Source organism: Prionailurus viverrinus, chromosome B2 (genome assembly GCF_022837055.1).
Source record: "Prionailurus viverrinus isolate Anna chromosome B2, UM_Priviv_1.0, whole genome shotgun sequence".
Taxonomy (NCBI): Eukaryota; Metazoa; Chordata; class Mammalia; order Carnivora; family Felidae; genus Prionailurus; species Prionailurus viverrinus.
The window spans coordinates 32,046,052-32,060,583 of record NC_062565.1 but is presented as its reverse complement, the minus strand read 5'-3'; the positions used below and the strand labels follow the sequence as shown (position 1 = coordinate 32,060,583).

The 14,532-nt window shown below is 42.9% G+C and overlaps 2 protein-coding genes across 2 annotated transcripts in view; one reads left to right on the top strand and one right to left on the bottom strand.

Annotated features, from left to right (window-relative positions):
- The window catches only part of LOC125165821 (HLA class II histocompatibility antigen, DP alpha 1 chain), a 30,177-nt gene that overhangs the window by 9,228 nt on the left and 6,417 nt on the right, over nt 1–14,532 (top strand). The gene's annotated exons all lie outside the window — the stretch shown is intronic.
- LOC125165820 (HLA class II histocompatibility antigen, DP beta 1 chain-like) overlaps nt 632–14,532 on the bottom strand; it is a 50,839-nt gene continuing 36,938 nt past the window's right edge. The window contains 4 exon segments of the mRNA XM_047859192.1: nt 632–1,193; nt 1,710–1,993; nt 2,668–2,937; nt 12,226–12,333. Coding sequence (XP_047715148.1) covers nt 1,086–1,193; nt 1,710–1,993; nt 2,668–2,937; nt 12,226–12,333 — 770 coding nt within the window. The 3' untranslated portion in view covers nt 632–1,085.

Sequence of the window (14,532 nt, the reverse complement as noted above, 5' to 3'; positions counted from 1 at the left end):
AGTGGGGGATTGCTGGACAACAGGAGTATCAGAATCACTTGTTCTAAGGCTACGTGTGATAGTTGAGATCAGTTCTGGAGTCCTGTGAAGAATACGAAGAACGTAAGGGGTGTCTGGGTGGCTAAGTTGGTTAAGCGTCCGACTCTTGATTTGTGCTCACAGCTTGTGAGTTCAAGCCCCATGGCAGGCTCTGTGTTGATGGTGTGGAGCCTGCTTGGGATTCTCTCACTCCTTCTCTCTCTGCCCCACTCCCCGCTTGTGCTGTCTCTCTTTCAAAATAAATAAACTTTAAAAAAAGAAGAAGAAGAATTTAAAACAATCTAAGCTCAAAGACTACATTCCCTTTACCTCTGGAGTCCCAGGAGAGAAAAGTATTATAGAGAGAGGCTGAATGCTGGCCTAAGAAAAATGGAAAAGTTTCTGGACTTTCCTTCAGCAATGGGGCAAAGTCATGCTCTGTGGCCACACCCACTTACAGATGAAAATGGGATCAAGAGTTGGAGGCAATTTGACTCAACTTGAAAAAAAAGGAGCAGCCTCTGAGAGTTTCTCCTCATTCTCAGGGCACTGCCCATGACATATCCTGAACACAGCATCCTTATTGAATGCTCCCAAACTTATGTTGCAATGAAATGAATTATATCCCAAGAAGGAAGAAGGAAACAGAAATACCACCTGTTGGCTGAGGTCCCTATCGTCCTGAAATGAAAGTAAGAGGGGAAGATGAATTTGGTCACTGAGAGAGTAAAGAGTGACAACACGTGAGAAAATTAACCAAATGTTTGCACTGCGGCCCCCATGTCACCGGGAATGAAAGCAGGGCCCACTCTGTGGGTGTGAGTCTACCCCAGGCTTCAAAGAACACCCTGCAGAATAGGGTGACCAGCAGCCTCAGGTATCTTACTGGGTCAGATCTCCGTCTAGCTGTCTTCCTCCCTACAGGCTGTCTTTGCCTTAACCGAATCTGATTTCAGTGGCCTCTTTTGCTCTGTTGTTTTGTTTTTCTGTCACAACTTCATGACTGAAGAAGAGGGGAGTGAGACAGTGGAAAGACAGTAGCAACCACTTTCAAGAAGTTTCTTACCTCAGCGGCTTCTAAAACGGAGAAGGAGGCTCACTCTGAGGGCCACAAGCCCTAGCACGAAGCCTCCGACTCCAGCCAGCATCTTGCTCCGGGCAGAATCAGACTGCGCCTCTGAGAAGAATGAACTCAGGGTCAGTCCCGTCTTCACCTGCCACAACCCCAAGGCCTTGTCTGATGCCTGGACCCTGATCTAAGCCACCGTGGAGAGAAAAGGAAGAGGATAAGGCCAAGCTTGGAGCCACTATGGAGTAGGAGCAGATGTGGACAGCACGCTAATGTTTTGGGCCTCAGAGTGATGACTTCCACAGGAGGCAAACGCTGGATTTATTCAGCCCATTAAGTCCGAGCTTATGGGACTGAATGGAGATGGAAGAGAGAGGCAGTTCCCATGTGTGAGGGCCAGTCATGAATGCAATTGCCTTTCTGAGTTTTTGCTTTGACAAGGAGAGATCCTTTAGACCTGCCCAGGGCAGGATACATGTGTGCTCGAATCGCCAGATCTTTACTGCTCCAGCAAAGATGGCGGTTAGGTTGATGAGGAACAATACGGGGTGGTGTGACCCCAATGTATAGTGAGTGACACAAGACAGAATGAGAAGCCCTCAGAGCCTGGAGTTCAGGGAGCAACTCACTCCACAGTGACAGGACCGTCCAGGCTGGGGTGCTCCACCTGGCAGGTGTAGACATCTCCCTGCTGGGGGGTCATTTCCGGTATCACCAGCATCTGGAAGGTCCAGTCTCTATTATGGATCGGGTTAGTGGATAAAACCCCAGCTGTTTCCTCCGGTCCATTCAGGAACCAGCGGACTTGAATGTGGCCGGGATAGAAATCTGACACATGGCAAACAAGCAGGTTGTGGTGCTGCAGGTGCCCCTTCTTGGAGGGGGAGACGTTCATGTTAGGCTGGACTAGGAGGGGACAAGAATCTTGTTATGACAGCTGAGACCACCAAAAACAGTGCATTTAGCGATTTTTTTTTTTTTGCCAAAATGACTTCTTAGATGTTAAATGTGAATCATATCTATTAAGGTATTTAGAGGCAGAAGATGGAGCACATAGTAGGAAAAACAGAATGAAACATTCAGTTGTTCTAAGAATGACCTTGTCATACCCAATAAAGAAAGAGCAAAGAAGAACAGGAGAGGGTCAAAGTTGGTGCTAACACTTTTGCTGGAAATGTAAGAGACAGTAACTAATATTTTTTGATCAGAAATGTTTGAACAGGCTATGCCTTGAATTTACATTTTCTCATCTTGTTCAAAAGGATGTATAATCCTGCCAAATATTATCTCGGAATCAGGTTATAGTCAGTCAATAGATTTCCTTTGATCTTGCAGTTTGATATTTTCATTAAAAAAAAAAGTTTGTAGCCAGATCCACAAACCTAGTGTTCTTCACTCTTTCGTGTTTAATTAGCAGGGAGTCTGGCCCTTTCCGCACTGATCTTGGCTCCTGTGCACCATGACGGGCTCTGAGCCCGGGTAGGGTGGCCTCTCCGGGGCAGATTGGGGGGGGGGTCCCCTCTCCTCTGCTGCCCAAGCCCACCCCTTCCAGAGTCGTCACCTTCCCACCCGCCCGTCACCTCTGCGCTGCAGCGTGAAACCCTCGTCCAGCTCGAAGTTGTGCTTGCACACCGTGTCCACGGTGCTCCGTCTCAGCTCCAGGAACTCCTTCTGGATGTTCCAGTTCTTGGCAGTTTCTCGGCCCAGCTCAGACTCCGCCACAAACACTCCCGCGGCGCTGTCACTGTCGAACTGGACGAACAGCTCTCTGTTGTACACGTATTGTTCCAGGAAGTGGTGTGTCCCGTTCAACTCGTAGCAGACACTCTGCCTCTGGTAGAGGTAAAGCTCTATGAGGAGTAGACTATGAGGTTAATATCAGAATGGATAGCTGAGTGTGATAACGAATAGGGGGGTGAGGAAGCATTTCTTGAGCAAATTTGAATCACAAGGCAAAAATAGAATGAAAGGAATGACATTAAATTTCAATACTTCTGTTAAGCAAAGTGCACCACTAAGAAGTTACTAGGGAATAGGAATAGACTCGCCATGCCTACAATTGACATGGGACTCATATCTAAAATATATAAGCAACTCCTAAAACACAAGCAAAATAAAGGACTGTGATAGAGAAGTAGGTAAGGAGCGGGATGGGGATTTGTAGGAGAGGAAACTTGCAAGGCAGACTGCGGCTCATCAGTGGAAAGAGTTGAAAATTCAGAAGGAAATGAGACTGAAATCTATCAGACTCAGAACAATTAGAGAGTTGGATAGTTCCAAACTGGTGCCTGGGGGTATGGAGAAAACTCACATATTGCTTGATGGAGTGTAGCTGCCTCAGATGGTCAGAATAGCACTCAGGGGACACTCGGTCAAATTGAAGAGATGTATGTCATATGATGCAGCACTCCCACAACTTGTTAGACATCAAAAATGTTCATAAAGGGACAGCTAGGGGCTGCTGCTGGCTGTGGCAGTATTTGTGAAACTGAGGAGTTGGCAGAAATCAGTCGGTGTGATCATCCCTGGGACAGCACATACCTAAACTGTTGTCATGTGCACCGTGGAATATTATGCAACCCTTAGAAGAAACCAAATGATTGTACTCTTCACTCCCTTGTCAGATCTTATTGTTATTATGCTGAGTGACAGAAAAAGAAAACAATATACTTTATAACATTGTGTAGGAATGTTAAAAATATAGACACATGGGGGGCGCCTGGGTGGCTCAGTCAGTTAAGCGTCCAGCTTCGGCTCAGGTCATGATCTCACGGTCCGTGAGTTCGAGCCCCGCGTCGGGCTCTGTGCTGACAGCTCAGAGTCTGGAGCCCGTTTCAGATTCTGTGTCTCCCTCTCTCTCTGCCCCTCCCCTGTTCATGCTCTGTCTCTCTCTGTCTCAAAAATAAGTGTTAAAAAATATATATACATAGACACATGAGAAATACATATTTTGAAAGAATGCATAGGAACAAAAACTATGTAGGAAACCCATTAGAATGGGTGGGTGTGGGGCGCCTGGGTGGCTCAGTCAGTTAAGTATCTGACTCTGGATTTCAGCTCAGGTCATGATCTTGTGGTTCATGAGTTCGAGCCCCATGTGGGGATCTGTGCTGACAGCTCAGAGCCTGTTTGGGATTCTCTCTTTTTCCTCGCTTTCTGCCCTTCTCCCACTCTTGCTTACTCTCTCTCTCAAAATAAATAAATAAACTTAAAAAAAAAAAAAGAATGGGTGAGTGCATTCTCTGTGTGTTTTAGAATCTTATCACAATGATCACATTAGGGACACTCAGACAATGTGATTTTTTTCCCATGTCTTATCCTGTTCTTTACACTTGAACTTTTTAAAAAAAAAATTTTTTTTTCAACGTTTATTTATTTTTGGGACAGAGAGAGACAGAGCATGAACGGGGGAGGGGCAGAGAGAGAGGGAGACACAGAATCGGAAACAGGCTCCAGGCTCTGAGCCATCAGCCCAGAGCCTGACGCGGGGCTCGAACTCACGGACCGCAAGATCGTGACCTGGCTGAAGTCGGACGCTTAACCGACTGCGCCACCCAGGCGCCCCTACACTTGAACATTTTAAAGCAAGTTACTGTTTTGTTTGTATCTGTATACAGCATCTAACCTTAGTCTTAGTAAATACTTATGAATCAGAGAATGGGCAGATAATTGATTTTATTTTTTAAAATATGTTTCCAGTTTTATTGACATATATTTGATGATAAAAAACCACATAGGGGTGCCTGGGTGGCTCAATTGGTTGAGCGTCCGACTCTTGATTTCGGCTCAGGTCATGATCCCAGGGTTGTGGGATCAAGCCCCACCGGCCTCCAGGCTGAACATGGAGCTTGCTTGGGATTCTCTCTCTCTCTCTGTCTCTCTCTCTGTCTCTTTCTCAATCTACCTCCTCTCCCCCTCTCCCCCACTTGTGCATGCTTTCTCTCTCTCTAAAATTTAAAAAATCATGATAAAGCCTGATGGCCTGATACACGTGTACATTTTGAAATAGTCACAAGCCAAATGGCATATTCACCATCTCATACAGTTACCAGTTACCTTTTTTTCTTTTTTTTGTAGTGAAAACACTCAAGATCTACCTTCTTAAATTTCAAGTACACAATATGATACTGTCAACTATAGACACATTGCTGTACATAGTTCTCTAGAACTTAACTCATTTTGCATAAAACTTAGTACTCCTTGAAAAATACCTCCCCATTTTCACCTCCCCTAACCCCTGGTAACCACTTCTATGGATTTGACTATTTTAGATTTCACATACAAGTAAGATCATGCAGTATTTGTCTTTCTACATCCAGCCCGTTTCACTGAGCGTAATGTCCTACAGATTCAGCCATGTTGTTGCAAATGTCAGGATTTCCTTCTTGTTAGAGGCTGAAGACTATTTCGCTGTGTGTATATGCCACATTTTCTTTATTCATTCATCTGTCCATGGACATTTAAGTTGTGTCCGTATGTTGGCTATGTGAATAATGCTGAAGTGAACATGGAAGTGCAGATATCTCTTCAAAATCCAGATTTCATTTCTTTTGGATATATACCCAGAAGTGGGGTTGTTGGATCTTGGATCATATGGTAGTTCTAATTTTACTTATTTGCTTACTTAATTACTTAATTAATTTAGAGAGCAAGAGAGTGTGAGCAGGAGAGAGGGCAGAGGGAGAGAGAGAGAGAATCTTAAGCAGGCTCCATACTCACCGGACTCTGGGATCATGACCTGAGTTGAAATCAAGAGTCGGACACTCAACCAATGGAGCCACCCATGCACTCCTATTTTTAATTTTTTTGAGGAGCCTCCATACTGTTTTCCATAATGGCTGCACCAACTTATATCCCCACCAGCAGCGTGCAGAGTTCTCTTTTCTCCACATCCTAGAATCATTAATCTTCTTCCATCTTTTGATACTAGCCGTTCTACCAGGTGTGAGATGGTATCTTATGGTGGTTTTGATTTGCATTTCCCTGATAATTAGTAAAGTTGAGTACTTTTTCATATACATGTTGGCTAACCGTATGTCTTCTTTGGAGAGATGTCTATTCAGGTCCTTTGCTGGTTTTTTAATCAGTTTTTTGTTTGTTTGTTTTCTATTGAGTTACATGAGTTCCTGTACTTTGAAAATAAATTTAGTAAATTTAGTAAGTTGCTTGTTAGTTTAATGCAATTTTGTTTGTCTGTTTTTGCTTGTTGCCGGTACTTTTGATGTCATATCCAAAAAATCATTGCTCAAACCAATGTCAAGAAGGTTTTCCTGTATGTTTTCTTCCAGAAGTTTTATAATTTCAGATTTTACATTTAAGTCTTTAATCATTTTGAGTTGATTTTTATATATGGTGTGAGATAAGCATCCTATTTTATTATTACGCATGTGGATATCCAGTTTCCTCAGTATCATTTATTGAAGACTATCTTTTCCCCATTGTATGTTCTTGGCATTCTTGTTGAGTATAAGTTGACTGTAGATGTGTGGATTTATTTCTGGGCCATTATGGTCCACTGCTCTATACGTCTGTATTTATGTCAGTATCATACTGTTTTTTTAAAAACTTTATTCATTTATTTTGAGAGAGAGAGAGAGAACAAGGGAGGGGCAGAGAGAGGGAGAGAGAGAATCCTAAGCGCTAACCGCACAGAGCGTGACATGGGGCTGAAACCCCCAAACCCTAAGATCATGACCTGAGCTGAAATTAAGAGTTGGATGTTTAACTGACTGAGCCACCCAGGCACCTTAGATTATACTGTTTAAAAAAAAAATTTTTTTAACGTTTATTTATTTTTGAGACAGAGAGAGACAGAGCATGAATGGGGGAGGGTCAGAGAGAGGGAGACACAGAATCTGAAACAGGCTCCAGGCTCTGAGCTGTCCGCCCAGAGCCCGATGCGGGGCTCGAACTCACAGATGGCGAGATCATGACCTGAACCGAAGTCGGCTGCTTAACCGACTGAGCCACCCAGGCGCCCCTTAGATTATGCTGTTTTAATCACTGTAGCTTTGTAATATATTTTGAAATCAGGAAATGTGATGCTTTGTTCTTCTTGCTCAGGATTGCTTTGATCATTCAGGATCTTTTGTGATTCCATATGAATTTTAGAGTTATTTTGTTCTATTTCCATCAAGAATATTATTGGGGTTTTGAAAAGGATGGCATGGAATCTGTAGATCATTTTGGGTACTATGAATATTCTTCCAGTCCAGTCTTTTTTGATTTCTTTTGCCAATGTTTTGTAATTTCCAGTGTACATGTCTTTCACCTCTTTGGTAAAGTTTATTCCTAAGTATTTTACACTTTTGGTTGCTATTGTGAGTGTGATTGTTTTCTAAACTTCTATTCAGACAGTTCATTGTCTGTGTATAGAAAGGTGATTGATGTTTGTATGTTAACTTAATATCTTGCAACTTTACTGAATTTTTTGAAAAGTTCTAATTGTTTTTTTGTTTTTTGAGTCTTTGGGGTTTTCTGTCTATATGAGCTTGTCATCCACAAACAGAGATAATTCTACTTCTCTGTTTCTGGTTCGGATATCTTTTATGTCTTTTTCTTGTCTAATTGTTCTGGCCAGGATTTCCATAACTATGTTGCAAAGAAGAGGCAAGAGTGGATATCCTTGCCTTGAACCAGATCTTGGAAAACTCTCAGTTTTTCTCCATTGATAAGGTAGGCTGTGGGCTTTTCATATATGACCTTTACTGTGTTGAGTTTGAGTTCCCTCTATACTTATTTTGTTGAGAGTCTAATTGTGAATGGGCGCCAAACTTTCTCAAATGTTTTTTCTGTGGCTGTTGAGATGATCATGTATTTTTTTTCCTTTTTGTTTTATTAATGTGGTGTATCGCACTGATTGATTTGTTTATGTTCAACTATCCTTGCATCCTAGGGATGTGTCCCACTTAGTCATGGTGTATAATTCCTTTAGTATGCTGTTGAATATGGTTTGCTTGTATTCTTTTGAGGACCTTTAAAACACGTTTACATATTTATTTATTTATTTTGAGAAAGAGAGAGAGAGTATGAGCATGTAGGGAGAGGGGTAGAGAGAGAAGGAGAAAGAGAGAATCCCAATCAGGCTCTGTGCTGTCAGTGCAGAGCCAAACACGGAACTCAAGCCCACCAACCATGAGATCATGACCTGAGCCAAAAACAAGAGTTGGATGCTTAATCCATTGAGCCACCCAGGTGCCCCTCCTTTGAGGATCTTGAATATATATTCATTATGGATATTGGCCTGCAGTTTTCTTTTCTTGTGTTGTCTTTGTCTTCTTTTGTTATCAGCATAATGCTGGTCAGCAAAGAGTTGATTATACATTACTGGCTGCCTGGAATCTAACTGGGGGTCCACAATTGTCTATTGAAGGAGTCTTTAAATTGCAGCCTCTCTGTGTGACTTAAAATGTATCATCAATGGAAACTCCAGAATGAATTTATGGCACAACTTCCCAGACCACAGAAATGAGGGCAATGCGGCACAGTGGCAGAAGTAAAGGATGTTTGAAGAGCATGTCAACACGAGGCTCACCATGTCAGTTCAGGGTTGAGCTCGGGGAGCCCAGCTCCCAGATGAAGCTTCTCCTTCTGCTCAAGACCCTCTCCGAGTGGCTGTCAAGGGGCCTTAACAGGCCCTCCTAAGAGTCAGAGAAGGGTGTGTGTGGGGGGGGGGGGGGTCTGGCCATTGTCTCTGTCACTGCAGAGATGACTAGAGTTGATTTGGGTGGTCTCTTCAGAATCCTTGTCCTTCCTCAGGGCTCCATGTGTCCCAGTTTGAAGTTGCTCAACTGGTTGCTCAGGCAGGGAGGAGGAAGAGTAGTCTCAGGAGCCACCACACAAGCCTCAGGGAGCCCCATTTGACTTTTAGTGGCTGTGCCACAGGAGCACTTCATTTCTCTCAGTCTCCTGAGCCTGTCTTGCTCTATGCTCTGCCCTCTCAGCCTCTGAGCCCCTGGCCCCATCCAGTTTGGAGTCTGTGATATCTATCTTCTACCTGCCCTGCCTGCTCTCCTCCCCCACATCCAACTCCATTCCCTGTTCCACTAAGAGGTTTCCCCACCTGTTTTTCAATCAGAACACAGTTCTGCTAGTTCTCAGTAGTGGTTGCAATGCTTTCTTTTTTTAAAGCAATTGACTTAAAAAAGTTTTGATGTAGTCCCAATGGTTTGTTTTTGCTTTATTTTCCTTGCCTCAGAAGACTTCTTTAGAAAAATGCTGCTATGACTGTTGGTGGGAATGCAAACTGGTGCAGCCACTGTGGAAAACAGTATGGAGAGTGCTCAAAAAATTAAAAACAGAAATAGTAAAAAGTTAAAAATAGAAATAAGAATCTACTCATTGCATTGCTGGCTATGTACCCAAAGAAGATGAAAACACTAATTCAAAAGGATATGTGCACCCCTGTGTTTAATGCAGCATTGTTTATAATAGCCAAATTATGGAAGCAGTCCAAGTGTCCATCGATAGATGAATGGATAGAGAAGATGTGTTGTATAGATACAATGGAATGTCATTTAGCCATAAAAAAGAATGAAATCTTGCCATTTGCAATGACATGGATGGAGCTACAGTATAATGCTAAGTGAAATAAGTCAGAGAAAGACAAATACCATGTGATTTCAGTCATATATGGAATTTAAGAAACAAAACAAATAAACAAAGGGAAAAAAGAGACAAACCAAGAAATGACTCTTAACTATAGAGAACAAACGATGGTTACCAGAGGGAAGGTGGATGGGGGGATGGATGAAACAGGTGAAGGGGATTAAAAAGTACACTTATCTTGATGAGCACTGAGTAATATATAGAATTGTTGAATCACTATATTGTACACCTGAAACTAATATAACACTGCATGTTAACTGTACTGGAGTTAAAAAAATTTTTTTTAAAGTAAAGCAATTGACTTTCTTTTTCCCATAATGAGATCTTATTTTCAAAGCAGACAGATGTCATACAAAGGGTCTCTCAAAACTGTCTTGTATGTGTATTTGAAAAGTAGCACAGACTTTGTAAAACTCTTGAAAACATCTGAATTTTCTAGAGTAGAGCTAGAAGAGTTTTGGCATAAAAGAAATCATCTTTTCAGAATAGGACATATTAAGACTATGTAATTACTATAGGATATAAGGAAGGCAATGTGGACAGGGCAGTAAAGATGTCCACAGACCAGCTGTGTGGCCTTGGGCAAGTAATCAACTTCTCAGAGTCTCAACTTTTTTACCTATAAAAAAGGATGTTGTTATTATTATTTTTCTACCTTGAAGGACTACTTTGATTTAATTTAAAACTCAATAAAACGATATAAATAAAACCTAGAGCATAGAGTCTGGCCCTGGTCACTGGAGGCTAGAGCTCTTCCCCTTGTCAAGCTGTGATGGGGTAGATTATGTGGAGACAGAGAGAAACGAGGGACAGAGCCTGGTTTGTTCAGAATGGCTCAAAAGGAGCTGCCCTTTGAAGCACGACATTAATGCTTGAAAAGGAGCTTTTATTAATACTGATAGTTTTTCTTTCCACCTCTTCTTTCACTTGGGAAAGGGAGGCAGAAGAAGGGGAGTAAACAAAAGCTTAAATCCCCAGGTGTCTTCTGCTGCCCAGGTGTGTGGTAGGCCAGAGTCCCAGGGTCTAAATGCCAGGATGGAGAATGCCCTGAACAGAGGATGTTTCAAGCGGCTCTTAGAGCTCCTGTTTCATCCATGAGTCGGATGCTTCCCTACTCCACAATTTTCTTCATGATCCAATAGGCACTAGTATTTTCTCAACAATCTCAGTGTCACCCAGGTCCCGTTAAGCGAGGTTCTCCCCTTTTCTCTCTTTTTATTTCTGCTCTGTTGGAAGTTGAGGAAACCCCGAGGAATTGGAAGCATATGAAGGAAATGGAGGAATATGCCCAGGCCCATTGGGTCCAAGTTTCCCGGACTCCACATTTCACCCAGCAGTGAGTTCCTCAGCATCAAAACTGTGCCGAGAGCTCTGGGTCCACCTGCTCCCACCCCCCAGTGGTCTCTCTTGCAGGGCAGGGAAATTCCATTTGTTCCTCTTATGTCTGAACCCACTGGCTTCTCTGCCTCACCCCACCCCTCCCACCACCCACCACTCTCTGTTCACTCCAAAGCAGACCCCAGACCTGATTTCAAATGTACTCATATCAACGTCCACCACTATCACTACCCACCACACCAGAATGGTGATGCCTCTCCTCTCACGTCCTGTGGGACACTGTCCCATCTCACCAGCTACTTCCACAGCCCCTCCAGCAGTCTAGGATTCTCGCTTCTCCGTTTCTTCTCTTATGTGCAAGCACACGTGCATGGCTGAGATGCCCTGTCCAACTCTCTGTCCATCTGAGTCATAAATGTCTGAAATTTTCTCTTCCCTCTATCTGAGAAATGGGTATATCGGGATGGAGTCTGAGCAGATGGATTTGGGAGTTTCAGATGCTACTACCTCTGGAAATTGAGGAAAGAGCCCCATAGTACCTGATCCTCAGGAGGAAGTGGGGCTGGCCTTATGGATGGGGATGAAGAGGCTGAGAAATTTTAACATAAACAGATTCACCTTTCTATCACACATGGTGGTGAATCAGAACTAGAAAAGGCCATTTCCTGTTTCTCACTTCTTCTCTGGCTCTGTCCTGATGTGCCCTGACCTGACTCCTGATGTGAGGGACAGCTGCAACTGGTATCCTGCTGGCCTTAACCATAGCTTGTGCCCATCACCCTCTTCTGCTGCCCTGGCCAACAATGGTCATGGAATGAGGGTTCTTGCCTGGTTCTGCGGATCCTTCCACAGAACCTACCAGCGCCTAGGTTCTGGAGTGCCTACCTGGAGCACTGATTTGATAGAGAGATCTTCAGATTGTGGACAATGCAAACTAACCATAATTTCCCCTTTCTGATCTTTGATGTTGAAATGCCATTTTGATGATCCCTCTGTGAGAAACTTGTCCCTCCAAATCACTCCAGATCACCAGGTACCATTGTCCCTTGATTTCCTTTTCTCTCTGGTGAGACTAGCAGCTCTGCACGATGTCAGAGCCCCAAAGCCTTCCTCAGGGAGTGGGCCCATATGGAAGGCCCCCCTAAGCATTTCCCTGAGGGGAGGTTCTCCAAGAATAGCAGCTCTGCACTTACCTGGGGTGTCTCTGCTCTGAACCAAAGGGGAGCTCAGCGTCATCAAGGACATCATGAGAGCTGCCATCCCCGGGGCCCCAGGGACCCTCAGGAGCACCATACTGGAGCCTGGGAGAAAGAATGGGGGCTGAGATATTTGCAGTCAGAGCAGTTCTCACTCAATGGGATATCAGAGAGCTTGGACAGCCTTCTATAACCTCTGGGAGTGGCCAGATTCTGAAAAAGGAACCAATAATCAGGAATTGTCACTCACCAGACAGAAGTTTGGGGCAAAGCACATGATTCTTTAAGGTGTAAGATTCACTGAAGACAGTATAAGGAGAGAGATTCTCATTTTGAGCAACTGGCTGAGCCATAAAGCTTGATTATTTTATATATTTTCCTCCTTAGGAACATCGTTTCCCCTCCATGGTGAACACCATCCCCTATTTAAAATTAAAAAATCAAATCATCTTCCTCTTAATGATATTGTTTTGAAATATGTCATTGAAGTTATCTTGTATTTTTTATGGGTAGTGACTTTTGTGAATGGATAACTTTTCTTTAAAACTTCATGTTGATTCTTAGTATCATACAAGAATTCATTTGTTATCAAATGATATTATGTGTACCATTTTATGCCTTTGATAATTTTTATATATACCTTTGGTAATTTTAGAGGAATTGTTTGATGTTTCTAGGCAGATAAGCAGAAAGCAAAAAATACTTAATTGCTTCATTTCTAATTGTTACTCTTTTATTTCCTCTTCATATAGAATGTGGTGATATAAGGCACCTTTATTTAAATGTTAAACATTTAAATGTTACTGTTAAGGACAATTTCCCTAATCATTTCACATTAAGTCTAATGGTACATCTTTCTCTGACGTGTTGTTTTATTATAGAGGGGTTTGGAGCTACAATAAAGGAGGGTGGATCTACAGAAGGTTCCTCTGGTGTTTATTGTTAAAATTACAGAATTTATATTAGTGGAGCAAATAATACATTGCATTTGATAAAGAATTTCAGGGGTGCCTGGGTGGCGCAGTCGGTTAAGCGTCCGACTTCAGCCAGGTCACGATCTCGCGGTCCGTGAGTTCGAGCCCCGCGTCAGGCTCTGGGCTGATGGCTCGGAGCCTGGAGCCTGTTTCCGATTCTGTGTCTCCCTCTCTCTCTGCCCCTCCCCCGTTCATGCTCTGTCTCTCTCTGTCCCAAAAATAAATAAACGTTGAAAAAAAAAAAAAAAAAAAAAAAAGAATTTCATGTGTTCTGAACTAGTCCTGCATTGTAATAATTAACATTTCTTGATCCCTTACTACGTGCAAGGCTTTGTTTTAAGAGATTCACAAATTCTGAGTATCATCCCAATTAGATCTCACAATAAACCAATGACATAATAATTTCCATTCTACATGAGAAGCAGTAAGTCACAGTGGGTTTTTTTTTTTTTTTTAATTTTTTTTTTTCAACATTTATTTATTTTTGGGACAGAGAGAGACAGAGCATGAACGGGGGAGGGACAGAGAGAGAGGGAGACACAGAATCGGAAACAGGCTCCAGGCTCTGAGCCATCAGCCCAGAGCCTGACGCGGGGCTCGAACTCACGGACCCCGCGAGATCGTGACCTGGCCGAAGTCGAACGCTTAACCGACTGCGCCACCCAGGCGCCCCTTTCTGCCTTTTTTAAAAACCCACTAGGGGCGCCTGGGTGGCGCAGTCGGTTAAGCGTCCGACTTCGGCCAGGTCACGATCTCGCGGGGTCCGTGAGTTCGAGCCCCGCGTCAGGCTCTGGGCTGATGGCTCAGAGCCTGGAGCCTGTTTCCGATTCTGTGTCTCCCTCTCTCTCTGTCCCTCCCCCGTTCATGCTCTGTCTCTCTCTGTCCCAAAAATAAATAAAAAACGTTGAAAAAAAAATTAAAAAGAATATTTAAAAAAATAAATAAATAAATAAAATAAAGGCAGGAAGTAGCAGAAAGGGCCTGATGCTTTGCTATAATGTATCAGGAACAATTTCCTAATAGAAAACTTAAATAATTTTATCTGCTTTTATTCAGTTTAGCAGCACTTTATTTAAGGACTTAATACATTAGTTGGAAATTGTATTTGTTTTGTCATTGTCTTTTTAGGTTGTGTGTTCTGGGGGAGTATATTTCAGGAACTATCTGTATTGTTTGTTGGGATTATTTGGTGTTTAAAAGTTACCAAAAGTATATACATATGTTGAACTGAAAAAAAAAAGAATGGTCTTTGATAACTTCATTGGTCTATTCAAAACTCTCAGATCTGTAACTTTCTGAAGCATTTTATATGGATGCTCCCATGTCACCC